Source organism: Carlito syrichta, unplaced genomic scaffold (assembly GCF_000164805.1).
Source record: "Carlito syrichta isolate Samal-C Ts95f unplaced genomic scaffold, Tarsius_syrichta-2.0.1 Scaffold304743, whole genome shotgun sequence".
NCBI lineage: Eukaryota > Metazoa > Chordata > Mammalia > Primates > Tarsiidae > Carlito > Carlito syrichta.
This window is the reverse complement of record NW_007248839.1, coordinates 453980-476714: the sequence shown is the minus strand read 5'-3', so window position 1 is coordinate 476714 and position 22735 is coordinate 453980. Positions and strand designations below refer to the sequence as shown.

Here is a 22735-nt window from a genome sequence, read left to right as displayed (position 1 = left end):
CCCCAGCATTGCAGCTGGGTTTAGTTAGGAACCGTGATCAATTACTTCACCTCCTGGAAAATTACTTAACTACTTTCCTCACCAGGAAGAGAGACTCAGGAGCTACCTACCTCGTGGGGTGGTTGTGAGGATCAGATGAAATACTATTAAATTGTGACTGGCCCTGGGACTCTTTCCTTGTTGGCTATTTTTTAATAAAACATTGTTAATAGTTTGGGACACTTTAGTTTTCCCTCCTTTTTATGAGTATCTGTGTAGGTATGCTTTTATCATAAAATGTTGGTAACATTCAGATGCAGCAAACTGTAAAAGGCTTGTGCAGACTCTGAGCTCCTGCAATGAATTAACCAGTTGATGAGAATAATCCACCAGGTGGATGGAAGCTCAGCCATGCCTGGGTATAGAGACCATGATCTGGGCTCTGCTCTGTTCTGGGCTGGGGGGTGGGGTGGGAATGAGGGACTGGATACATATCCTGTAGAGGCCTGGCCATCTTGGGCTCACAGGGGAGAGGATGGAAACATGCTTTTGTGGGTCTGAAGCAGAAAGGATCACAGGGAAAGGGTGAATGACATAGCAAGACTCCAAGTCTTGGGTCCTTGGGGGTAGGGAAGGCAGCAAGGTCTCACCGTGGGAGTGAGGCTAGCTGAGAAGAGGCTCGGGGGGAAATGGGTACATTCAGAAAAAGGCAGGACTGGGTTAAGGGTCCATGGCTCTGACCCCAAACTCTCTCTCCATGCCCCTACCAGCGCTTCTACATGGCCACGTCACGACAGCTGAAGCGGCTGGAATCGGTCAGCCGCTCACCCATCTACTCCCACTTTTCGGAGACAGTGGCTGGCACCAGTGTCATCCGGGCCTATGACCGCAGTCATGACTTTCAGGTCACCAGTGATACTAAGGTGGACACCAACCAGAAGAGCTGCTACCCCCATATCGCCTCCAACCGGTCAGAAACCATCTCCCTCCCCTGCCGCTCCTCCAGGGGTTCCCACCAGGCTCTCTGGTGTCCAGGGACCTGTCTCCTCCTGTCCCCTACACAGGAAACTGGTGTCTTCCTATACCTGTGCCATTTCCTCCTTGTCTGTCCCCCACAGGTGGCTGGGCGTCCGAGTGGAGTTTGTGGGGAACTGTGTGGTGCTCTTTGCTGCCCTGTTTGCTGTGATCGGGAGAAGCAGCCTGAACCCAGGGCTGGTGGGCCTTTCTGTGTCCTATGCCCTGCAGGTATGGAGGAGCCTGGACACCAGGGCAGGGCCACCACTGGGGTACAGGTCACAGTGTCACAAGCATCTCCTGATGCTCCACTTAATGTGGGGCTCTGTCCTCAAGGGCTGTGTACTCACAGTCCAGCTTGAAGAGACACCCTCATCAGCAAGGGATGGGACAGACGCAGGCCGAGCAGGTCTTTGTGGCTGGAGAAGCAAAGGGTTTTAAAAGCCTGGAGGAGTTTTCCTGCTTTGGAATATTGGAGAAATGATCTTGGGGTTTGGCCCCAAAAGACAAACAAAATCTGTCCTGTCTCTGGACAAGAAGTAGGCTCCTGAGCTAGAGGTCAGCAGAGTGCAGGGCTGGAACACGCTTTACATTCACATGCCTGCTGAGAAAGTGCACAGCTTTGGCGACTGCAGCCCTGGCTGGAGGTCAGGCAGGTCAGCCTGATGCCAGCCGTATTGTCAAAGAGTTACCTAACTGCAAAGGGAGTTTTTGTAAAGCAGATCACATTTTTAATGCTTCATGTGGCTCAAATCTTGGACGCGTTGGCAAACAAAAGACATCCCAGAAAGGTTAGTTTTCTCAAACTTTCAGGGGCATGTGAATTGCCTGGAGATCTTGTCAATGTTCATTCTGGCTCAGCAGGCCTAGGATGGGCACAGAGTTCTGCGTTTCCCTCAGGATTCCTGGGTTCGAAAAGTGTGGTCCATGGGCTGGGTCACATCAGCATCTTTGGGGAGCTTGTTAGAAATGAGCACTCTTGGCCAGGTGCGGTGGCTCACGCCTGTAATCCCAAAGCTTTGGGAAGCCGAGGCGAGAGGATTGCCTGAGCCTGCGGGTTCGAGACCAGCTTGGGCAACACGATGAGACTTCGTCTCTACACTCAATCAAAATATTAGCCAGGCGTGGTAGTGAGCACCTGCAGTTCCAGTTACTTGGAGGGCAGAGAAGGAAGGATCGCTAGAGCCCAGCAGGTTGACGCTGGGGTGACTGTGAGCATGCCACTGCTCTCCAGCCTGGGCCATGGAGTGACACTCCAACTCAAAAAAAACAAAAAAAGGAAATGAAGGAAATGAGCACTCTCAGGTCCCAGGTCCCATCTCAGGCCTCCTGAATCAGAAGCTGCATTTTAACAAGATCCTCTGGGAAGTCTCACACATATTAAAGTCTGAGAAACACTGGACAAGGTGGTCCTTGACTGAGTCTGCATTGTCACTGCCCAGGGTACAGTTATGATGAGAGCCCCAGCTGGCACACTGTGGGCTTGCCCAGGCCCACCTGGGTCATTAGTGGGGTAGGATCCCATGGATGGGCATGTGATCAAGGTGTTTGAACTCTCTAAAGCCATCGCAGCAGGGAGGAGAGATCTCTCAGTTGTAACCCAGTCCCTTTGGCCAGGTGACGATGGCTCTGAACTGGATGATACGAATGATGTCAGATATGGAGTCTAACATTGTGGCCGTGGAGAGAGTCAAGGAGTACTCCAAGACAGAGACTGAGGTAGGTACTGGGATGAGCCTAGGGAATGGGAGGCCTGAAATCACTGGCGAAGAATGCTTGGTGGCATGCCATCCCCAACGAGGGCCAGCTATTGAGGTGACTCTTCATGTGTTCATTTATCCATCCAGTCCTTCTTGACCATCTAGAGATCTATGGTAGGAGGTGTGGAGGGTTCAGAGTTGCACAAGTTGAGGTCTTCCCTCAAGCAGATTCTGACTCAGTGGGAGGGGTAAGACGTACTATAGGGCTCTGCCGCAGAGGACAAGAGCTCTGGTGCGGGCAACCAGAGAGGGAGATGAGGGAGGCCTTTCGGCTGGGGTGTTCGGGGAGGTGAGCTTACATCTGAAGGATGAACAGGTTTTGATAGACTAGGCAAGATGGCGTATGGGCAGTGGGAGGGTGAACATTCCAGCCCAAGAGACCAGCCTGTGCCAAGGGAAAGAGGTGGGGCAGTGTGCCCTTTGCTGGGAAAAAGGAGTGGTCCTCTAATGGAAGGTTCAGACTTTTCTTTACCGACCCACTCCCATGGTCACACCCCAGGGCTCTTCGTACCCACAAGCTACACCATCTCTGAGATTTCTGTTTTGTTTTTTGGTATTTTTGAATTGGGAGTCTCACTCTGTCACTCAGATTGGAGTGCAGTGGCCGCTCCCGGCCACCGCAGCCTCGACCTGCGGGGCTCCAGCGATCCCTCCGCCTCAGCCTTCCAAATAGCTGGAACTACAGGCGCGCGCTACCATGCCCGGCTTATTTTTGATTTATTGTAGAGATGAGGTCTCGCCAAGTTGCCCAGGCGGGTCTCGAACCTGCAGGCTCAGGCAATCCACTCACCTCAGCCTCCCAAAGCGCTGGGATTACAGGCTGAGCCACTGAGCCCTGCTCATCTCTGAGATTTCAGTGTCAAGCATTCCCCTTTTATTTATTTAATTACTGTTATTATTGCTTTTGAGTCAGGGTCTCACCTGTCACCCAGGTTGGAGTGCAGTGGTACGATCCTGGCTCATAGCAGCCTCCACCTCCTAGGTTCAGGTGATCCTTCCACCTCAGCCTCCGGGGTAGCTGGGACTACAAATGTGCACCACCATGCCTGGCTCATTTTTTGATTTTTTTGTAGAGATGAGGTTTTGCTATGTTTTCCAGGCTGGTCCTGAACTTTTGGGCTCAAGCGATCCTCTTGCCTTGGCCTCCAAAAGTGCTGGGATTAGAGGTGTGAGCCACTGAGTCCAGTCACATTCCACTTTTAGATCACCCTCCTGTCCCTCCCAGCTCTCATGTTCCAAATCTGTCACTGTCAAAGCACTTTGTCCTCACTGGGACCCCTACTTCTGCCTGTCCTGTGACCCAGCTTTTTCTCTGTCCATTGGCTCCTCTGGATTTGAGTTTATGCTTCATCCACACAATGTTCCCAACTACCTTGCCTCTCATTCTCTCTCTCTCTCATTCTCTTTCTCTCTTGCTTCCGTTTTCTCTCTCTCCCTTTCTCTCTCTTGAGTTGGAGTCTCACTCTTGCCCAGGCTGGAGTGCAGAGGCACACTCACAGCCATTGCAGCCTCAACCTCAGGTGATCTTTCCACCTCAGCCTTTCAAGTAGTTGGAACTACAGGTGCACGACTAATTTTTTTTTTTTATTTATTGTAGAAATGAGGTCTCACCAAGTTGCCCAGGCTGGTCTTGAACCCCTGGGCTCAGGCAATCCCCTCACCTCCACCTCCCAAAGTGCTAGGATTACAGATGTGAGCCACCGTGCCTGGCCTTCCTTCTCTCTCTCTCTCTCTCTCTCTCTCTCTCTCTCTCTCTCTCTCTCTCTCTCTCTCTCCCTCCCTCTCCCCCTGTCTCTCCCTGTCCCTGTCTCTGTCTGTCTCTCTCTCCTACAAAACCCTACTCCAGCTGACCCACCGACCTACCTTCTTCATACCTATACTGAGCACCTAAAACCTTCCCAGAGAAGACGCTTTGATTTTACATCGAGTTTATGACTATACATCTCTGCTGGGCATTCCTACTTTGCTTCCCCAAGAGGCATGTGTTCCCACTTTCACAAAACCTCTTTGGAATTTTCTTAGTCCTCAAACCCCACTCCCCCTTGTACTCAGTCACTGACCTCACCTGACACTTCCATGAGAAATGGGTTAGAAGACGGGCGACGTTTCAGTCTCCAGACCTTTAAACCTCCTGTGTCTCTTTCTCCTTCTTCTCCCTTTCCCTTTCAGCAGGAGTGATCTATTTTCTTTCAAAGTCCAGGCCTTGTGTTGCTTCTCAAGGCTACTCAAGGACTTGACTTCCTTAGTCCCGCCCTCTGTCTCCTACACTGTCAGCCAGGCTCCCTCTGTTGGATAATTCCCTTACACAGGAGAATTTTTTTTTTTTTGAGTTGGAGTCTCACTCTGTCGCCCAGACTGGAGTGCAGTGGCCGCTCCCGACCACCACAGCCTCGACCTGCTGGGCTCCGGCGATCCTTCCGCCTCAGCCTTCTAAGTAGCCGGAATTACAGGCACGCGCTACCACACCCGGCTGAATTTTTGATTTATTGTAGAGATGAGGTCTCGCTGCCCAGGCGGGTCTCAAACCTGCAGGCTCAGGCAATCCACTCACCTCAGCCTTCCAAAGGCGCAGGACTACAGGCGGAGCCACTGAGCCCAGCCACAGGAGAATATTGCATCTCCTACTCTAGCCACAGAAACAAGCCTTTCTTGCCCCTGCATCCTCTGCCCCATGTCTCTACCCCCGCTTGTCGTGAGACTACTTTGTGTCATGTGGCCTACCCAGGCTCTCCCCACTTCCTCACCAGCCTTTATCTGTCTGCCTCCAGCAGGCCGCTTTCTGGCCCTGTGATCGCCCTGGTTCCAGATCGGGGGACACTTTTCTGTTCCTTTTTTGAGTCAGAGTCTCACTCTGTCACCCAGGCTGGAGAGCAGCGGTATACTCATGGCCACCCCGGCGTCAACCTGCTGGACTCAGGTGATCCTTCTACCTCAGCCTTCCAAGTAGCCGGAACTACAGGCACACGCCACCATGCCCAGCTAATTTTTTGATTTATTGTAGAGATGAGGTCTCGCCATGTTGCCCAGACTGGTGTTGAACCTGTGGGCTTAGATAATCCTCTCGCCTCAGCATCCCAAAGTGCTGTGATTACAGGCAGGTGCCACTGCACCCAGCTTGTTCTCTTTCAATTCAACCTCTCAGTGATGTTCAGATGAAGTGCCTGCCCCTCCCTTCTCCCTGACACTCCTGAATCCTGTGACTCCGTCTAGCCCCGTGCTCCTCCTTCCTCCCCTTCTCCCAACCTGGCCTCTCCCAGCCCTGCATTTCCAGATATCACCCTCCAGCCCCACTTCCTACTCTCTGGGGCCTGCACATTCTCCATCTTCGTGTCCAGCAGTCCAGTTCCCCTGTCTACATACATAAGCCTGTCTCCAATCCTAGAACAGTCTGCCCTTGATGGTGGTGCTTCAATTCTTCACTGCTGACCATATGGCTTCCTGGTGTGTGACCTGTGCAGCCACATGGGTCCCCACTGCTAGATGGACCCCGTGCTTAGAAGGGCCTGCATACGTGGGCCGACACTCTGCTGTTATCACCTTGATATTCTTAATGATTTTTGAACAAGGAGCCCCAGTTTTCATTTTGCACTGAGCCTCCCAAGAAATGTAGCCGGTCCTGTCTCAAAGCCACTACTATCTTATGCCCTGCTGGTCTATTCTAGTGACAGCCAGAGAGAGTTTTTAAAAACACATCAAATCATGTCATTCCTCTGTGCACAGCCCTCTAACGGCTTTGCATCTCACTCAGAATAAAAAAACACAGTCCTTAAAATGACCAGCAAGGCCCTCAGCAATGGGAGTACCTGCTACCTCAGCCTCCTACTTGTCACCTTTGTGCTCCAGGACACACCTGGAGGCATTTGCACTGGTTATTTCCTCCACCTGGCATGCCCTTCCCCCTGACATCTGCTTGGTTAAAGTCCTTACCTTTCAGTTGTTACTAAATATCAGCTCCTCCAGGAAGCCTTTCCTGACTTACCTTGTAGAGCCGCAACGCCAAGCATTTTTCGGCTCCTAGCTCTCGTCGCTTCCTACATTACACAGAGGTGTGTGTTTGTTGATGGCACGCCTCCGTATACTAGAATGTAAGTCCCAGGAGGGGACCTATACTTGCTGGGGACACCACTGTGTCACTACTGCCTGGTACTGGGTAGCCGCTCAGTAATAATGAACGGATAAAGGTGGTGAGGGGGGAGGTAGGGCAGGCAGGGGGGCACCTCAGGAAACATAGAACATGTGGAAAGACTAGGAGAGGCAGGACAAGGAGGTTCTGGAGTGACTCTGTGGGGAGTGAAGTCAGAAGAATGAAGGCATCATTGAACCACAAGGTTGAGCCCCAGACATGTGAAGGGCCCCCTCGACAGCCCCTCAGCCTCTTCCAAGACCACAGTTGGTAAGGTTTGAGGGTCCTCCAGAGACAGAGAGAGAGACAGATGGGGCAGGGCCAGTCTGGGGAAGGGAGGAGATGCCGCCCCAGTGAGAACCCTTCTGTCTGCCCCTCCTGCCAGGCGCCCTGGGTGGTGGAGGGCAGTCGCCCTCCCCAAGGCTGGCCCCCACTGGGGGAGGTGGAGTTCCGGAATTACTCGGTGCGCTACCGCCCGGGCCTGGACCTGGTGCTGAGAGACCTGAGTTTGCACGTGCGCGGTGGCGAGAAGGTTTGTGTGCGGTGGGAGGGCTGTGTGCACGTGCGCGCGCGCGCTCGCACCTGGGATACAGCCACAGCCCTCTTGGGGGCGAGGGTCTCTGAGAGAGCAGGTGTACCAGCCGGATGTCTGGTCCGCCTGCAGGGGAGTCCTGAAGATGCCCCGTGGCCTCTCAGCATCCCCCTGACAGCCCCTTCGCCACCCGCTCTAGGTGGGGATCGTGGGCCGCACTGGGGCTGGCAAATCGTCCATGACCCTCTGCCTGTTCCGCATCCTGGAGGCAGCAGAGGGTGAAATCCTCATCGACGGCCTCAACGTGGCCGACATTGGCCTCCATGACCTGCGTTCAAAGCTCACCATCATCCCCCAGGTACGAGCCTGGCAGGGACTGGCCACATTGACCAGAGACCCAGTGGGGCCAGGCCCCTCTCCTGTTCGGTAGTTTGAGATGGAGCCTGGGACCGCGGACTCAGAGGCTTGTGGTGGGGGCCAGACAGCAGGTAGCAGAGCCTCCAAGGAGCCATCCCAGTCATGGATCTGGAAGGGTCAAACACGGTTTGCTAATCAGGCCCTGCCCTTTGACCTCCTGGGCCAGCAAACAGGGAGAGGCCGTAGGACCCCTCCAGGGGCCCCACCCTCTGAGACGGTCAATCCTGGCCTCCTGGTTACACCACTTGGAATTACATTTCACTTTTTCTGACTCTTCAGGAATTTTTTTTTTTCCTGACTGGACACTTTGGAGTCAGATTTAGCAGAGGACTTCATGACTGACAAAGCTGAGGTTTATCACTACCCACCAGCAACGTACTATCTCCTTGGCTGTTGCCTTGCTGGGAGGGCAACAGGAACAGAGGGCTGGGAACAGAGTGGGAATGCTGCCACCTTAATCTCTCTTTTCCCCTGGGACCTGGGGCCCCTGGTTCCTTACGGTGCCTGAGCTGCCACCCCCTGAGGCCATGTCATGTCCCCAGGACCCCATTCTGTTTTCGGGGACCCTGCGCATGAACCTGGACCCCTTCGCCCGCTACTCAGAGGAGGACATTTGGCGGGTTCTGGAGCTGTCCCACCTGCATACGTTTGTGAGCTCCCAGCCAGCAGGCCTGGACTTCCAGTGCTCGGAGGGCGGGGAGAATCTCAGGTAAACACTGGCAGTGGATGGGTCGGGCACAGCAGCCTTCCCTGGGGAACCCCTGCGGGTGCTGGAAGGTCTGGTGTCGAATGATGCAGAGTTGAGGTCAGCCATGACTGGGTGCCAGGTGCAATGCACTACCTCACTGACTCTTTTTGTTTTTGAGATGGAGTCTCACTCTGTCACCCAGACTGGAGTGCAGTGGCATGCTCACAGCCACCGCAGCTCCGATCTGCTGGGCTCAGGTGATCCTTCTGCCTCTGCCTTCCAAGTAGTGGGAGCCACAGGCATGTGCCACCATGCTCAGCTAATTTTTTCTATTTATTGTAGAGATGAGGTCTTGCCATGTTGCCCAGGCTGGTCTTGAACCCCCCTGAGCTCAGGCAATCCTCTCGCCTTGGCCTCCCACCTCACCCGGCTGCCTCACTGACTCTTGACATAAGCCCTGGAGGTGGTCCATGATCACACTTCAAAAATGAGGAAACTGGGGTTCAGAGAAGGTACAGGGCTCAGCCAAAGTTGCACCGCGGGGAGAAGGCATGCCTGGGATTTGAATCTCAGGGAGATTTCAAAACTCTGTTGTCATGTCGTGTGAGGTCATTAATGCTATATTGGGATGGGGAGGGTGGTTCTGGACAAAACCCATGGAGCAGGTGAGGGGAAGCTTTCTGCCTTCCAGAGCTTTCTTCCAGCCCCAGATTTTATATTCCTGGCCACTTGGCTGTGCATCAGAGAGGGCCAGGACTCACTTGAGTCTAAAGGTTTAACATACCCATACCTGTGTTAGCTGTGTGATTTGGGGCAAGTTTCTTAACCTCTCTGTGCCTTGTTTCTTTCATTTAAAATGGTAATAATAGCCAGGTACGGTGGCTCACGCCTATAATCCCAGCACTTTGGGAGGCCAAGTTGAGCGGATTGCCTGAACCCACAGGTTTCAGCCTGAGCAACTTGGCGAGATCTCATCTCTACAATAAATAAAAAAATTAAGCCAGGCTCGGTGGCTCAGCCTGTAATCCCACGCCTTTGGGAGGCTGAGGTGAGTGGATTGCCTGAGACCGCGGGTTCGAGACCCGCCTGGGCAACTTGGCGAGACCTCATCTCTACAATAAATCAAAATTAGCTGGGCGTGGTAGCGTGTGCCTGTAGTTCCAGCTACTTGGAAGGCTGAGGTGGAAGGATTGCCAGAGCCCAGCAGGTCGAGGCTGCGGTGGCCAGGAGCGGCCACTGCACACCAGTCTGGGTGACAGAGTGAGACGCCAACTCAAAAAAAAAAAAAAAATTAGCTGGGCATGGTGGCGTGCACCTGTGGTTCTAGCTACTTGAAAGGCTGAGGCAGAAGGATCGTCTGAGCCCAGTAGGTTGAAGCTGTGGTAGCTGCAAGCATGCCACTGCACTCCAGCCTGGGCGATAGAGTGAGACTCTGACTCAAAAAAATAAAATGAAATAGTAAAATAAGATGGGAATAATAAAAGTCCATACTTCTTCACATCATACTGCCCAATAAGAATATAATGTAAGCCACATAGATGTAATTAGCATTTATTCTAGTAGCCACATTTTTAAAAGAAGGAAAAAGCATGTGAAAGGAATTGTAATCGTAGATTTGACCTAGCCCAATATAGCTAAAACATGATTATGTCAATATGCCATTGATATGAAAGCATCAGGGATATTTTGCCTTTTTTCATACAAGCGTGAAATGCAGCGTATATTTTACACGTACAGCGCATCTCAATATGGACGGGCCACATTTCACATAGCCATATTTCCTGTCCCCAGAACAGAGCCCTGACTTGTATTCCCTGTGGGGGGTAAGAGGTGATGGCCCAAAGTGTGTATTACTAGGCTCAGCAAGATGGCACAGTGTGGTTTCTATGCGAACAGCCAGGAAGAGCAATTCAAGCATGTTCTTACTAAGGTGTAAATGTCTGATAAGGTGAGGCCAGTGACTGCCATTGGGACAGAGCAGTCTTAGAGTCGGTGTGATAAAATGAAAAGCACTTAGCTCGGATGCATTTCTGTGGAATGCCAGCTGTTCTCTCCCCCTTCCCTTCCCCCCTTTCCTCCTCCCCCCTTCCCTCCCTCCTCCCCCTCCTCTCCTCCTGTCCCTCCTCCCCTTCGCCTTTTCTTTGCCTCTTCCTTCTCCTTATTTTCATTTTTATATTCATTCCATACTCATGGACCCTCCCCACACCTCAACAACTCAAACAAAACACTCCACATTTGCCCAGTACTTGACCGTGCTCGCAGCACTTTGGCCTCTGCTATCTCATTTCATCTTCACCACAGTCCTGCGGGCCGGAAACGAGGCTCCACAGTATGAAATGGTTTGCCCAGCGCAGCCCGGCTGGTCAGGGGCCGGATGGGGACACAAGGATATGGGGGCTTCTGTCCCAAACCTTTCCTGGCTGCATCCCAGCCACCTCCCTCACACAGAGGACTGATGAGACTCCTCTGCCACCCAGGCAGCCCTTAAGGCTGAACGTGCGCAGTAACTGGATCTTGCTTACATAACCACGCGTGGGGCGGCTGGAGGACCAGCCGGGCTCTCCAGCCCCTGCGTCTGTGGCTGTTGCCTGGTCTTTCTCCTATCCTGCTGGCCATCAGCACCGCCCCCAGAGCACCCCCCATCCCCCACCCACCAGGATCCAAGACAGGAACCAGCTCTCCTCCTCCTCATGAGCTTGTAGCCACTTTAAGTACAACCTGTGTCCTGTGCCCGTCCCACCATAAATCAGCCCTGAGTTCTATCAGGCGGCTCATTCTGTTGCCAAAACCTTCATTAGTTGCGGGAATGGGCTAGGGAGAGAGCCTGCCTGGCCTTTACTCCGGCTGTGGTGACTCACCCCTTTGGGAAGGGCTGAGGTATTTGTCCTTGGGGGTGGGGGTGCCATGGCCTCTGCGGCTGGGAACTCAGCCTCACTTTGTCCACCGGCTCTGGCTTGCAAGGCGGGAGGTTGAGGGTTTGCATCCCGCCCTTCCTTCACCTCCCCAGCGAACAGACACAGGGGGGAGTCCCTGTATCCTCCCCTGCCCTGTCCCTTCCTTGTCCCCAGAACAAAGCCCTGGCCTGTATTCCCTGTGGGGGTAAGGGATGATGGCCCAAAGTGTGTATTATTAGGCTCAGCAAGATGGCACAGTGTGGTTTCTATGTAAGCAGCCAGGAAGAGCAATGCAGGCTTGTTCTTACTAAGGTGTAAATGACTGATAAGGTGAAGCAGAGAAACATCCTGGCACTGGTTGAGAAGGACGGGGAAAGTTTAGAAAGGGGAGGCCGGGGGTGCCAAGAACAGATTGGGGATTTTGCAATGCCTTTCAGCACTGGCTCTATTCCCAAGGCCCCTCATTTTCCCTGGGGTGTCCAGACCTCTATTGTATTCCAGGAGAGCAGGGCTGGGGTCGCAATGGGAGAGGCTGGAGAGAAAGCCAGCCTGGGCCGCAGAGAAGGAGTGGAGGCAGAGCAGGTCTGGCAGCGAGGCCGGGAGGTAGGCTGGAGGCGCCCCGCTGGAAACGCCCGCTTCCCCATTCCCAGCGTGGGCCAGAGGCAGCTTGTGTGCCTGGCCCGAGCCCTGCTGCGAAAGAGCCGCATCCTGGTCTTAGACGAGGCCACGGCCGCCATCGACCTGGAGACGGATGACCTCATCCAGGCAACCATCCGCACCCAGTTTGACACCTGCACTGTCCTGACCATCGCACACCGGCTGAACACGATCATGGACTACACCAGGTAGGACACAGAAGCCCATGGGGGGGCGGTGGGTTGCCTGGGACACTGGGAAGGAGCAAGGCATCTGAGTGTTATCTGGGATGTTTCTGGGATTGGCTGAGGCATCTGGGGTGGGGCAGAGTTTCCCAAGTTATGGATGAAGGGTAGACCAACATGGGGATGCCTGGGCTCAGGGGTGGGCACATGTGATGTTTCCTGAACCTGTGGGGAAGGGGCACAATGGTCTCCAGGTGTTGGAACTGTGCCAGGCCGACTCCGTCCCGCCTCCGTGAGTGAAGTGAGGGGTCCTGAGCATCCGCTGATAGCGGTACCTCACTACCACCCTATCAGGCAGGAGTAATTACATTGGGTCGCAAGGGTGGCAGCTCAGGAAAGGGATGTAATGTCCAGGTGTCTGCCTTGGCAGCTGGACCCTGACGGCAGCAAGAACTTCGTGGTAAGAGCACTGTGCCTGAGCCAGAGGGCCTGTCCCAGGCTGCTGTGTGACCTTGGGCAACTTGCAAAACCTTTCTGAGCCCCTCTCAAATGGATATGGTAATGTCTCCCAGGATTGTTGTAAGGAGTCCTGGAAAATGTCAGTGTCCTCCCTGGCCCCAGACTGTCCCCCTCCTGTAATTTTCCTTAGTACTAGTCCTTCCAAGGATTAGGGAAGGGGCCTTACGCTTGTAATCTTGTGGCTTCTGGGGGGACTGAGGCCACTCAGCAAAAGGAAAATCATGACCCACTCTCTCAGTGTGCCAGATGTCAAGGTGGGGTGCTGGAGGTGGAAGGGAGGGGGCTGGGTGACCCTGCCTTACGGGAGTGACTTGATGCTGACCTGGCAGGATGGGCTCCTTAGAGACTTGGAGGGCAGGCGCCCTGAGAGGGAGGAGGAGGCAGGAGGTTCGGACAAGCCGATGCTGAAGGTGTGTGGTGAGAAGACACCAGCAGGCCTGCATTCACTCAATAAATGCAGACAGGCAGGGGAGGTGGGGAGGGTGCCGTGGACAGGGCAGTGGGCAGACCTTGTTCTCTCTCTCAGAAGTGTTCCCATGCAAGCAGCAGGATCTTGGGAGCCAAGCTGAGAATGCCTGATGGTACCCCCTGTCTGTTCCATCCCTGCCCCATCCCCACTCCCACAGAGGACCCCACTGGGAGGAGAAGGGGGGGAGGCAGGAAGTGCTGGGCCTAGGGTATGGAGAAGGGCCAGGGATGGGCTCAGAGCATCTGGCCCCAGGCCTAAGCAAAAATGGTTCATTTACAAGGCTGGGAGACTCGCATCAGCCTTGGGGGCTGGGGAGTCACTCATTCTGGTGGGGCGTGCAGAAACTGATCACATAATCACACTACAGAAAGCATAATGAGAGCACACCGGAAGGAAGCAAGGGTCCGTTTATGTAGGCCAGAGGAATCCCTCACAGGGTGGCCAGTGTACTCTCTCCCCTAAGGAAGAGATGCGCCAGCCAGGCCCAAAAGGATGAATTCGAGTTGGGGGTGTGGAAATGAGGCAGGAATGGAAAATTTCAGGCAGAGGATGCTACACGTGCCCTGAGGCCGGAGGGCCCAGGAGGCTGGAGTGCTGGGGGGGAAGGGGGAAGGTAGAACCAAGATGGAGGAGAGAACAGGTCTCACCATGCTGCCCTTGGAGGACCATGGGAAAGCACTCAGTCCTGACCCCAAGAGCAACGAGAAGCCCCTAAAGACTTTGATTGGTGGGGGTGGTCTCCTGGGCTCCACTTTGGGCATTGACCAGGCAATGATGTCACAGAATCATTCTTTCCCAGGACACATGTCTGGGAGCCCAGTAGGTGAGGAGTCAGCACAGTCTGCGGGGAGAGTCCTTTCCCTTCCTGCCTCACCTCAGCGGAGCCAGCATGTTGGCCTTGCGTTGGGGCACCCTGTGTGTGGTTGGGGGGAAATCGTAATCTCAGGCCCAGACCTGACTCTGTGTGTGTGTGAGCGGGAGGGGTAGGAGGACCCACCCAGCAGCAGCAGCCAGATCTGCAGCCCAAGCCCCAGATTCCAGAGGCAGGCCTCACTGCAGCAGTGTCCTGCCGGGTGCCTTTGTAAGCTGGCACAAAGCAAATGGCTGTGCACAGGGCCCAGCGCGCAAGCCGGTGGCTCTCCACGCACAGCCTGCCGAAGTTCTGTGACCCTGGCCAGGGGAAAGGCTCATTAGGGAAGGTTTTCAGAGCCCCGACTAGCGGAGATGAATAGGACCTTGTGTTTGATCTCAGAAGCTGCTTCACTTGCCAGCAAAACTAACAGGATGGCTAAAATAACCAGCCTTGCAAGCGTGCACATGGGGTGTGGCAGCTGTGTTGGGTGGGTTGAGTCAAGTGTGTAGGCTGGCGTTTCACTGTGGGCCTGAGCAGTACCCAGAAGATGCAAGGTTGGCTCTGTGACTAGGTCTCGGCTGATAGAGACCTGACCACTTTTCTTTTTTTTTTGCTAGGGTCCTGGTCCTGGACAAAGGGGCAGTAGCTGAATTTGACTCTCCAGCCAACCTCATTGCAGCTAGAGGCATCTTCTACGGGATGGTCAAAGATGCAGGACTTGCCTAAAATGTGTTCCTGGGACTTCCTCTTTGCAGTTCCTGGTTTTTATCCGAAAGGAAAAGGACACCAAATGTGCCCACAGAATGGATTTGATGGCAAACGCTGGGGGCTTTTGTTAGATTTTGCACCTGTAAAGTGCCTCATAGAACAACTGTGCTAAATGTTTAGATGAGAAATGAGGTCCACAAGGTGAATGGCAAGCCCAAGGTTACGGCTGGTTTGAGGCAGTCACATGACTCCCCAGGTCTCAATTCCTGATCCAGTGTTATTTCCACACTGTACTGTTTTCAAACAATCATTTCAGAAGATGATCTCCCGTCTCCCTCTGATTTTTCATATTGTCTAAAGTATTTTTTTTAAATAAAAAGCTTTTCTTCCTGGAACAGAAGGCTGCTAGGTCATACCACCCCTGGGAACTGAGTCCTGTACTCTGGGGTGCTGCCTGATTCCATTAAAAATGGAATAGTGATTAAATAAAACATGTGGTAAACAACATATACACTGATGTAGTCTTTTTTTGCCTGTTCACGAGGTTTGAGGATCAGGGCCCTTGAAGGAAGCTGAGAGGAAGCGGGGGAAGCAGAGGACTTTAAACACATCTACATGGCTGCAGTTATCTGAACTACAGACCCAAGAGCTTTTGGCTGAAAATACTGTCTTCTCAACCAAAATTCACTGGGTAATTGCCAGCAGTTCCTGCTCCACTGTGCAGATTCAGTAAAAAGGTGAGAAATAGGCCGGGCTTGGTGGTTCAGCCTGTAATCCCAGCACTTTGGGAGACCTAGATGAGTGGATTGCCTGAGCTTGCAGGTTCGAGACCAGCCCAGGCAATTTGGAGAGACCTGTCTCTACAATAAATCAAAAACTAGCCAGGCGTGGTAGCGCGCGCCTATAGTTCCAGCTACTTGGGAGGCTGAGGAAGAAGGATCACTGCAGCCCAGCAGGTTGCTGCTGGGGTGGCTGTGAGCGTGCCATGGCAATTCAGCCTAGGCAAAGGAGTGGGACTCCAACTCAATAAATAAATAAAGACCCTGAAATCTGTCCCGAGGCCTCTTGGGAAGGCTGTTGTGAACAGTGTCCCCCCAGCCCTCAGCCCGTGTCTCTAGGAGCTGAGAAGTGTGAGGTGCTCTATTTCCTTGCACCCTTAGAAGTCTGTTCCAGATAATTCCCAGAACCAGTGAGGCCTCCGAGCCATTTGTCTTCCTCAGTCCAGCCAAAGCTGGATGTGTGAACACAGAGAAGCCCGAGGTTCCCCCACATTGACAGTCCCAAGCAGGCAAACAAGATGTGAAGGTGAATTAAGTTTTGTGGTTTTTGTTGAGTCAGGGTCTCACTCTGTCACCCAAGCTGGATTGCAGTGGCATGATCATGGCTCATTGCAGCCTCAAACTCCTAGGCTCAGGCGATCCTTCCACCTCAGCCTCCTGAGTAGCTGGGGCTATAAGCATGCAACATCCAGCTAAATTTTCTATTTTTTGTAGAGACAAGGTTTTGCTGTGTTGCCCAGGCTGGTCTCCAACTACTGGGCTCAAAAAATCTTCCTGCCTCAGCCTCCCAGAGTGCTGGGATTATAGGCATGAACCACTGTACCTGGCCAAGTTTGCTTTCTTGAACAAGCCAACCAAGAGTTCATTTCATGCTGGTCAGAGTCCACCTGGCACAGGCCTTACCTTAGCAAGTGTTCTGTTCTCTTCTGTCTCGCTCATTTCCTATCCCTTTATCTTGATATGAATGTGAGTGGCTGGGCGCAATGGTGGTAGGATGTGTGTGGCCATGGGTGATGGCTGTCTTTGCCCCCATCCTAAATGGTTTGCAGTAGACGTGGAGACATCTTTTGATCAGGTTTTTCTATATGCTCTGGGTTTGCCTGTGCTGCAGGATCATTTGCTAAAGGTTAAGCACATTTTTTTTTGGCAGGCTGTTTCTGCCCAGGATGTTTATGAGTATGTGGAAGATGACTTCCATCCTTGTGATAGAGTAAGTATGAAAGCACAAATGCCCAAATTATTCTGCCTCTCCTTGGTGCTAAGAAAAGGTCTCTGCTCTGCTCTCTGATTTATTAGGCCAATTTGGCATGACGTCTGCTCTGTGAGGCGCTAGCCAGCCTGAACCAACAGAAAGGCAGATTCACTCAGCATCATTCTCAGCTACAGACTGAAGGCGGAAGGCTGTGCTTCCTCTCCTGTCTTGGAAGTTTGCTTCTGTGCTCACTGTGGCCCTGACAGGTGCTGACAGCCCAACGGAGAGGCTCAGTTGTGTAGAGTAAATAGGATAATCAAAAAATGTGGTTATTAGGGGGATGACCTCCATCTAGCTGGCTCAGCTATGCCAGGGAAACAAAGCCGACTGCTGTGAGCTGGGTGGAAAGACGCCACACAGACTGTCCCCAGGTGCCATTGACAAGGCGTGAGCGCTGCTGCAGCAGCGGGATGGCAGAGGCTCAGGTGGAGAGTGGGCCCTTCTAATCTTCCTCCAGAGCGTCTGGGCGCTGGGCCCGTCTAGCAATTTGAACCCCCTATGATGAGAAGTATAGTGCTGTTTAGGAGGCCAAAATTAAGGAGTATAGGCTTGATCAGTTAATGTTTAATTTTAATAATACTAGTTATGTTGGAACAGTCAGCAATGCACAAAGAAAAAAGTCTTCAGTGAATGTTTACACACAGTGTGAACACATGCTTTAAATATGCAGTGGAGGAGGAGGGGTGAATTCACAGTTAACAAAGCTAAAAAAAAAAATCCTTGTTATAAATTACACAAAGCATATAAAAATATTTCTCTGAATGCATAGATTAAGACTTTAAACTCACCTACCAGCAACTGTGCAGTCTTATTCCACTGCTGCACACAGGAGTCAGTTGTCCAAAGAGGTTTATAAAGACGAGAGACCAGCACAGGGCAGAGCCACGCAGATCCAGCTCTCCCCCAGACACCAAGACCTTGCTCAGCAGTCTCGAAGCTGGGGAAGGCCTGGAGCTGCTCTCTTGTAGGCACCTCCCGACCAGGGGTCTCCACTGCTCCTGGGAGTCTCGAATTAATCTGGGTGGCTGAAAGTTTTAACTCCAGTAATTTAGATGTGAATTAATACTGAATTTCTTTCCTCCACAATAGAATTTACTTCCTTCATTGCATTGGTAAATTGTAATTTTCTTCAAAGCAAAGGAAAAAAAAGGTTACATCTAGCTCAACTAGCTTCTGATTGGTTGAAACACAAGGGAGTTTTCTTCTTTTAAAGCACTTGAGAGAAAGAGGGTAATAAGTAACCTTCACTGTGCTATGCAAACACTGTACAAGGGTGAGTAAGTCACCAGCAGTCGTGGCTGGAATACAATTAAGTCACTAAACAGAGTGACTCCGTGAAGTTGGCCTTGAAAAACATCTCAACCTCATTTCAGCATTTAGGCAGCAGCAGGAGGCCATTATCTTAGCATGACATTCTCTTCCGTTGACATCTTCTGCACGTTCTCACTCAATTGTCACGTTCTAATAAAATTAAGTTAACACAGGAAGTTAAGTTTCTTTGGAAACTATAGGCACTATGGGGAAAAGCTTCTTAAGACGGCAGGGATGCTCCTCCATGGCTGGCGCTACGCCCCAGCTCCTGCTCGTCTATGTGTGCTAGTTCTTATATCTAAAGTGAAGCTGTTTGTTTCAGCAAGACAGTGGCTTTTCTCTGAACAGTGACTCTGAAAGGAAGGAAAGGGATCCTTGAATGTAGTCTTTTAAAAAATTCATGCGCCACGCTCAAGAGTTGAGTCAGGTGTTTGTTTTTGTTTTTCGGAACTGAGTCTGGCAGACTCACACTGACTTTGTTAAGTGACTTGGTGGGGGTAGTGGGGGATTGCCAAGATCAAATAATTGGTTTACAAAAGCAACAGATTTCAGAGTTGTGTAAAAATTCTAATAATTTCAAAATAAACTGTATCTTTGATATAAAAATAAAGACGCTACCTCCTTTAGCTCAGTTCCCACAATAACCTTTAAAGTAGCAACAGATCCGGTCTCAAAAATCGCTTTTCGTTTCTAGTGGAAAACGAAAGTGGAGGACATGGGCCCGCAATGCTTGTGCTCTTCTCAGAGGGTGAATTAAACACAGACGACAGGGGTCACTTCAGAGTAAAACGCAGTTGCTCTGTTAGAAGGCACCAGAGAGCCCTCTAGTGGCCAGGAAGGGGAGTTAATGCAGAGATGACTCGAGAGACAGAAGCAGTCATGAGGGTTGACAAAGAAAGAGTGGGGGAGGGGAAGCTCTTTTGGTTAACAGCGTATTTACAATTAAGTAACTGTATTCTTAAATACTTTTAACCTGAGTAACTTTTATAAATATGCTATATTAAACCTCACAGTCACAAGTCCTGCTAGAATTTGTCCAGTACCTGTGCTTCCCCAGCGTTCCTCTCTAACGAGTTCCCGATTTCAGGAGAGTTGTGAGCATGCAACACCAAGAAAAGCGCATCCCGGCCCTTCAGGTGCACTGTCAACAGGAGTGGCTAGAAATAGGCTCCGCTCTCTCTCAGCTTCTGCTTAGACAACTCTCTTACATTTCGCACATAAAACACACTGGATATAGAACCTCCGGCTTCTGCCTCTCCAGACCACTTCTCAGCTGTTCAAAGCTTCAAGCAATAGGTTTATTGTGCACCAAGAGGCTTGGAAGAGTGGCACCGCTGCTTGGGGGTCAGGGGCTTCCTACCTTGGCAGAACGATGTTAGTGTACACTATGCAGTGGCACCAGGGCCCTCCGGGGCATCCAAGGCATTGGGATCAATGGCTTGTCCTTGGCCCAGAGGTGACGTGCACTGTCACAATACTCAGTGATAAAAGTCCTTGCTACATTAGTAAGTCAGTTTTGAAGCTCTCCTGTTATAACAAGGCCTTTCAGTCAGTGTGGATGCAGCATTTCTGAACAGAAAATTATTTTCACTTATCATCAGAACCAGTTCCAGTTCTTGGAAATCTTGAAGTCGAGCAACATCTTTGTCCTAAAACAAAAATAAGTTAAACCAATTAAGAGGAGCCACTTGTCTTCGTACGTCTGGTGTGCTATATTGATACCAGTATCTTGGCTCATTTAAAAACTCAGAAGTCAAAAACAAACAAACAAACCATGGCAGGCTTAGCCAGCGACAGTCCCCAGGATGAACTGGGTTGGAATGGTAGAAGCCCATCCCTTTCAGCAGTGACTACAGGATGAAGACACACCTTGAAAGGGGAGGCAATGCATGAGTCACTTTTCTTTGGGGGCCCCGAGAAGTCAGAAGCCTGGTGCTCAAGAACCCAGAGATGTTGGGAGGACCATGTATGTGTTGATGTGGGTGTGCCCTGTAACCTGACTTGGTTCTTGACTTGTAAAACACAAGGCATACATAGAATTGCACTAAGTCATTCCTCATAGATCACTACAGCAACAATTGAAAACAGGCAGATATGAATGGTAACTCAGAAAATTCTGTCTGGTGTATCCTATAACTTTCAAAAATGCCAGCATAAGCAGGTCTGAATCCAACGGTGTTTACAACTAACTGACCACAACCAGTTAGGGACTTCTTTGTTCCTTCTCCACTCTTACTGCTTCACTTGACTACCCTTAAAAAAAAATTCCAGTGTCTCTATCGACTCAGAAGGAGGAAAGAAAGTCGAATGATTACATGTGGAAAACCACTCTTTACTCTTTTTCTATTCTCTGTTCATTTCTTCAGCTATGACTCACATAAGCAAGGGAGAAGATAGGTATTTTCCAAATGCAAAAAGCAACAACTCATATTTAACAGACTCTTCTTACCTTTCTTAACAGAGTATTGGGTAACTTTCTGATCTTCTCCACTTGATCTGGATTAACACCCAACTCACAGCAACATACTCTGAGCAGCTCTTGGTAGGTGAGCTCCTGTCGGTCCAGTTCAATTTCAATGAAGTCATTTTCTCGAAGAGATGGGTTCTGAATTCTCACCTTGAGTACCAGTTCTAGAATAAAAGAGAAAAATGGTAATGAATGGTTCTGGCATAGTACAGCCTAAGTCATTTAATATCTTTTCCAGAGATGGTTACACTGAATCATGCTCTATGCCAAAGGTCTGTGCTACCTAAAGAGAAAACCAAGCAGGGTTTGCTTAGGCCCACTTCTGGCTCTGCTGGGGTCATTCCTGTGTTGTCTTCCCTGCATCTAAGACTGTAGTTCACAAAGTAAAAGAGGGGTGGGGGCAGCCATCCCAGCTGTATAGAAGGGTAATTTACTTCTCCCATTGGAGCTAAGGAGGCAAAGACTTAAGAATGGTTTGGAATGAACATTTGTATACCTAACCCTGAATTGCACCCCACATCTTTAAACAAAAAAAAAGAATCATTTGGTTCAACCTGAGAAAGGTGACTTAAAAAACCCAAAAGAGGGCTGTGTGCGGTGGCTCATTCCTATAATCCCTGCACTTTAGGAGGCCCAGGTGAGAGGATTGCCTGAGCCCATGGGCTCAAGACCAGCCTGGGCAACTTGGTAAGACCTCATCGCTACAATAAATCACAAAATTAGCTGGGCATGGTGGTGTGTGCCTGTAGTTCCAGCTCTTTGGAAAGCGGAGGCAAAAGGATCATCTGAGTCCAGCAGGTTGAAGATGTGGTGACCATGAGCGTGCCACTGCACTCCAGCCTGGGCAACAGAGTGAGACTCCAACGAAGGAAGAAAGGGAGGGAGGGAGGAAGGGAGGGAGGGAAGGAGGAAGGAAGGAAAAGGTGAAGGGGAAGGGAAGAAGGAAGGAAGGAAGGAAAGAAGAAAAGGAAGGAAGGAAAGAAGGAAGGAAGGAAGGAACCATAAGACTGAGTTTGGGTATCAAACATGAGCATGGGAAGGGGTAGGGATTGGAAAGAAGGCATGGGTACATGAGTTACTCTAAAAAGATTGAACAATTATGGATCTCAAGGTATTTATAAACTATGAAACTCCTTGCAATAAAAGCAGTAAAGGCCAGTAGACAAGCTACTAATACAAACTAAAATATAATTCTGATTTGAATATGGTATACCTTAATAAGGAAGGGGTCCATGGGTCTGGGATCTAAGCAGTCTGGCTCTTTATCCTGAGCCTGGCTACCCAGACAATCCAAGACAAACACCCATGTACATGTGGCAGTTCTGCTTTGCTCCTTATGTATGAATCCCTCATAGCACTCCTAGGCCACGTTATCAGCACTTATGGTAGCAGGTGCTAAAACACAGGAAGTTAGGAAGTCACTTATAAATAAAAAAGAAAGGAAGTACTAGACTGTGCCCTGTGGTGTTCAATGGAATTAAAAGTATTAGGATGAAGTTGGGCATGGTGGTTTACGCCTGTAATCCCAGCACTTTGGGAGGCCAAGGCAAGAGGATTGCCTGAGCCCAGGAGTTTGAGAGCAGTCTGGGGAACTTGGCGAGACTTCATTTCTACATAAATCAAAAAATTAGCTGAGTGTGGTGGCACGTGCCTATAGTTCCAGCTACTTGGAAGGCTACGGCAGAAGGATCACCCAAGCCCAGGAGGTCAAGGCTGCAGCAGCCGTGATTATGCCACTGCACTCCAGCTTGGTTGACAGAGTGAGACTCTGACTAGAAAAAATGATAATAATAAATAAAAGTATCAGGATGGAATTGTGGTTTTTAAAATTCTTAAAAAGAGGCTGGGCGTGGTGGCTCAGCCTGTAATCCCAGCACTTTGGGAGGCTGAGGCCAGAGGATTGCCTGTGCCCGGGATTTGAGACCAGCCCGGGCCACTTGGTGACACCTCATCTCTACAATAAATCGCAAAAACTAGCTGGGCATGGTGGTGTGCGTCTGTAGTTCCAGGTACTTGGAAGGCTGAGGCGGAAGGATCACCTAAGCCCAGCAGGTCGAGGCTGCGATGGTTGTGAGCGTGCCACTGTACTCCAGCCTGGGGAACAATAGTGAGACTCCAACTCAAGAAAAAAAAAAAATTCTTTTTTTTT

General features: G+C 51.0%; 2 protein-coding genes across 2 annotated transcripts in view; one reads left to right on the top strand and one right to left on the bottom strand.

Annotated features, from left to right (window-relative positions):
- Nucleotides 1–15284, top strand: part of ABCC3 (ATP binding cassette subfamily C member 3) — a gene marked incomplete at its 5' end in the record, with an annotated part of 56510 nt that extends 41226 nt beyond the window's left edge. The window contains 8 exons of the mRNA XM_008060830.2: nt 750–949; nt 1098–1224; nt 2611–2712; nt 7262–7408; nt 7608–7766; nt 8368–8534; nt 12058–12252; nt 14687–15284. Coding sequence (XP_008059021.2) covers nt 750–949; nt 1098–1224; nt 2611–2712; nt 7262–7408; nt 7608–7766; nt 8368–8534; nt 12058–12252; nt 14687–14795 — 1206 coding nt within the window. The remainder of the gene's footprint in view (nt 1–749; nt 950–1097; nt 1225–2610; nt 2713–7261; nt 7409–7607; nt 7767–8367; nt 8535–12057; nt 12253–14686) is intronic.
- Nucleotides 15285–17360: 2076 nt separating this feature from the next.
- ANKRD40 (ankyrin repeat domain 40) overlaps nt 17361–22735 on the bottom strand; it is a 14296-nt gene continuing 8921 nt past the window's right edge. The window contains exons 4-5 of the mRNA XM_008060815.2: nt 20569–20750; nt 17361–19768 (exon numbers count right to left, since the gene is read on the bottom strand). Of these exons, the coding sequence (XP_008059006.1) occupies nt 19622–19768; nt 20569–20750 (329 nt within the window). The 3' untranslated portion in view covers nt 17361–19621. The remainder of the gene's footprint in view (nt 19769–20568; nt 20751–22735) is intronic.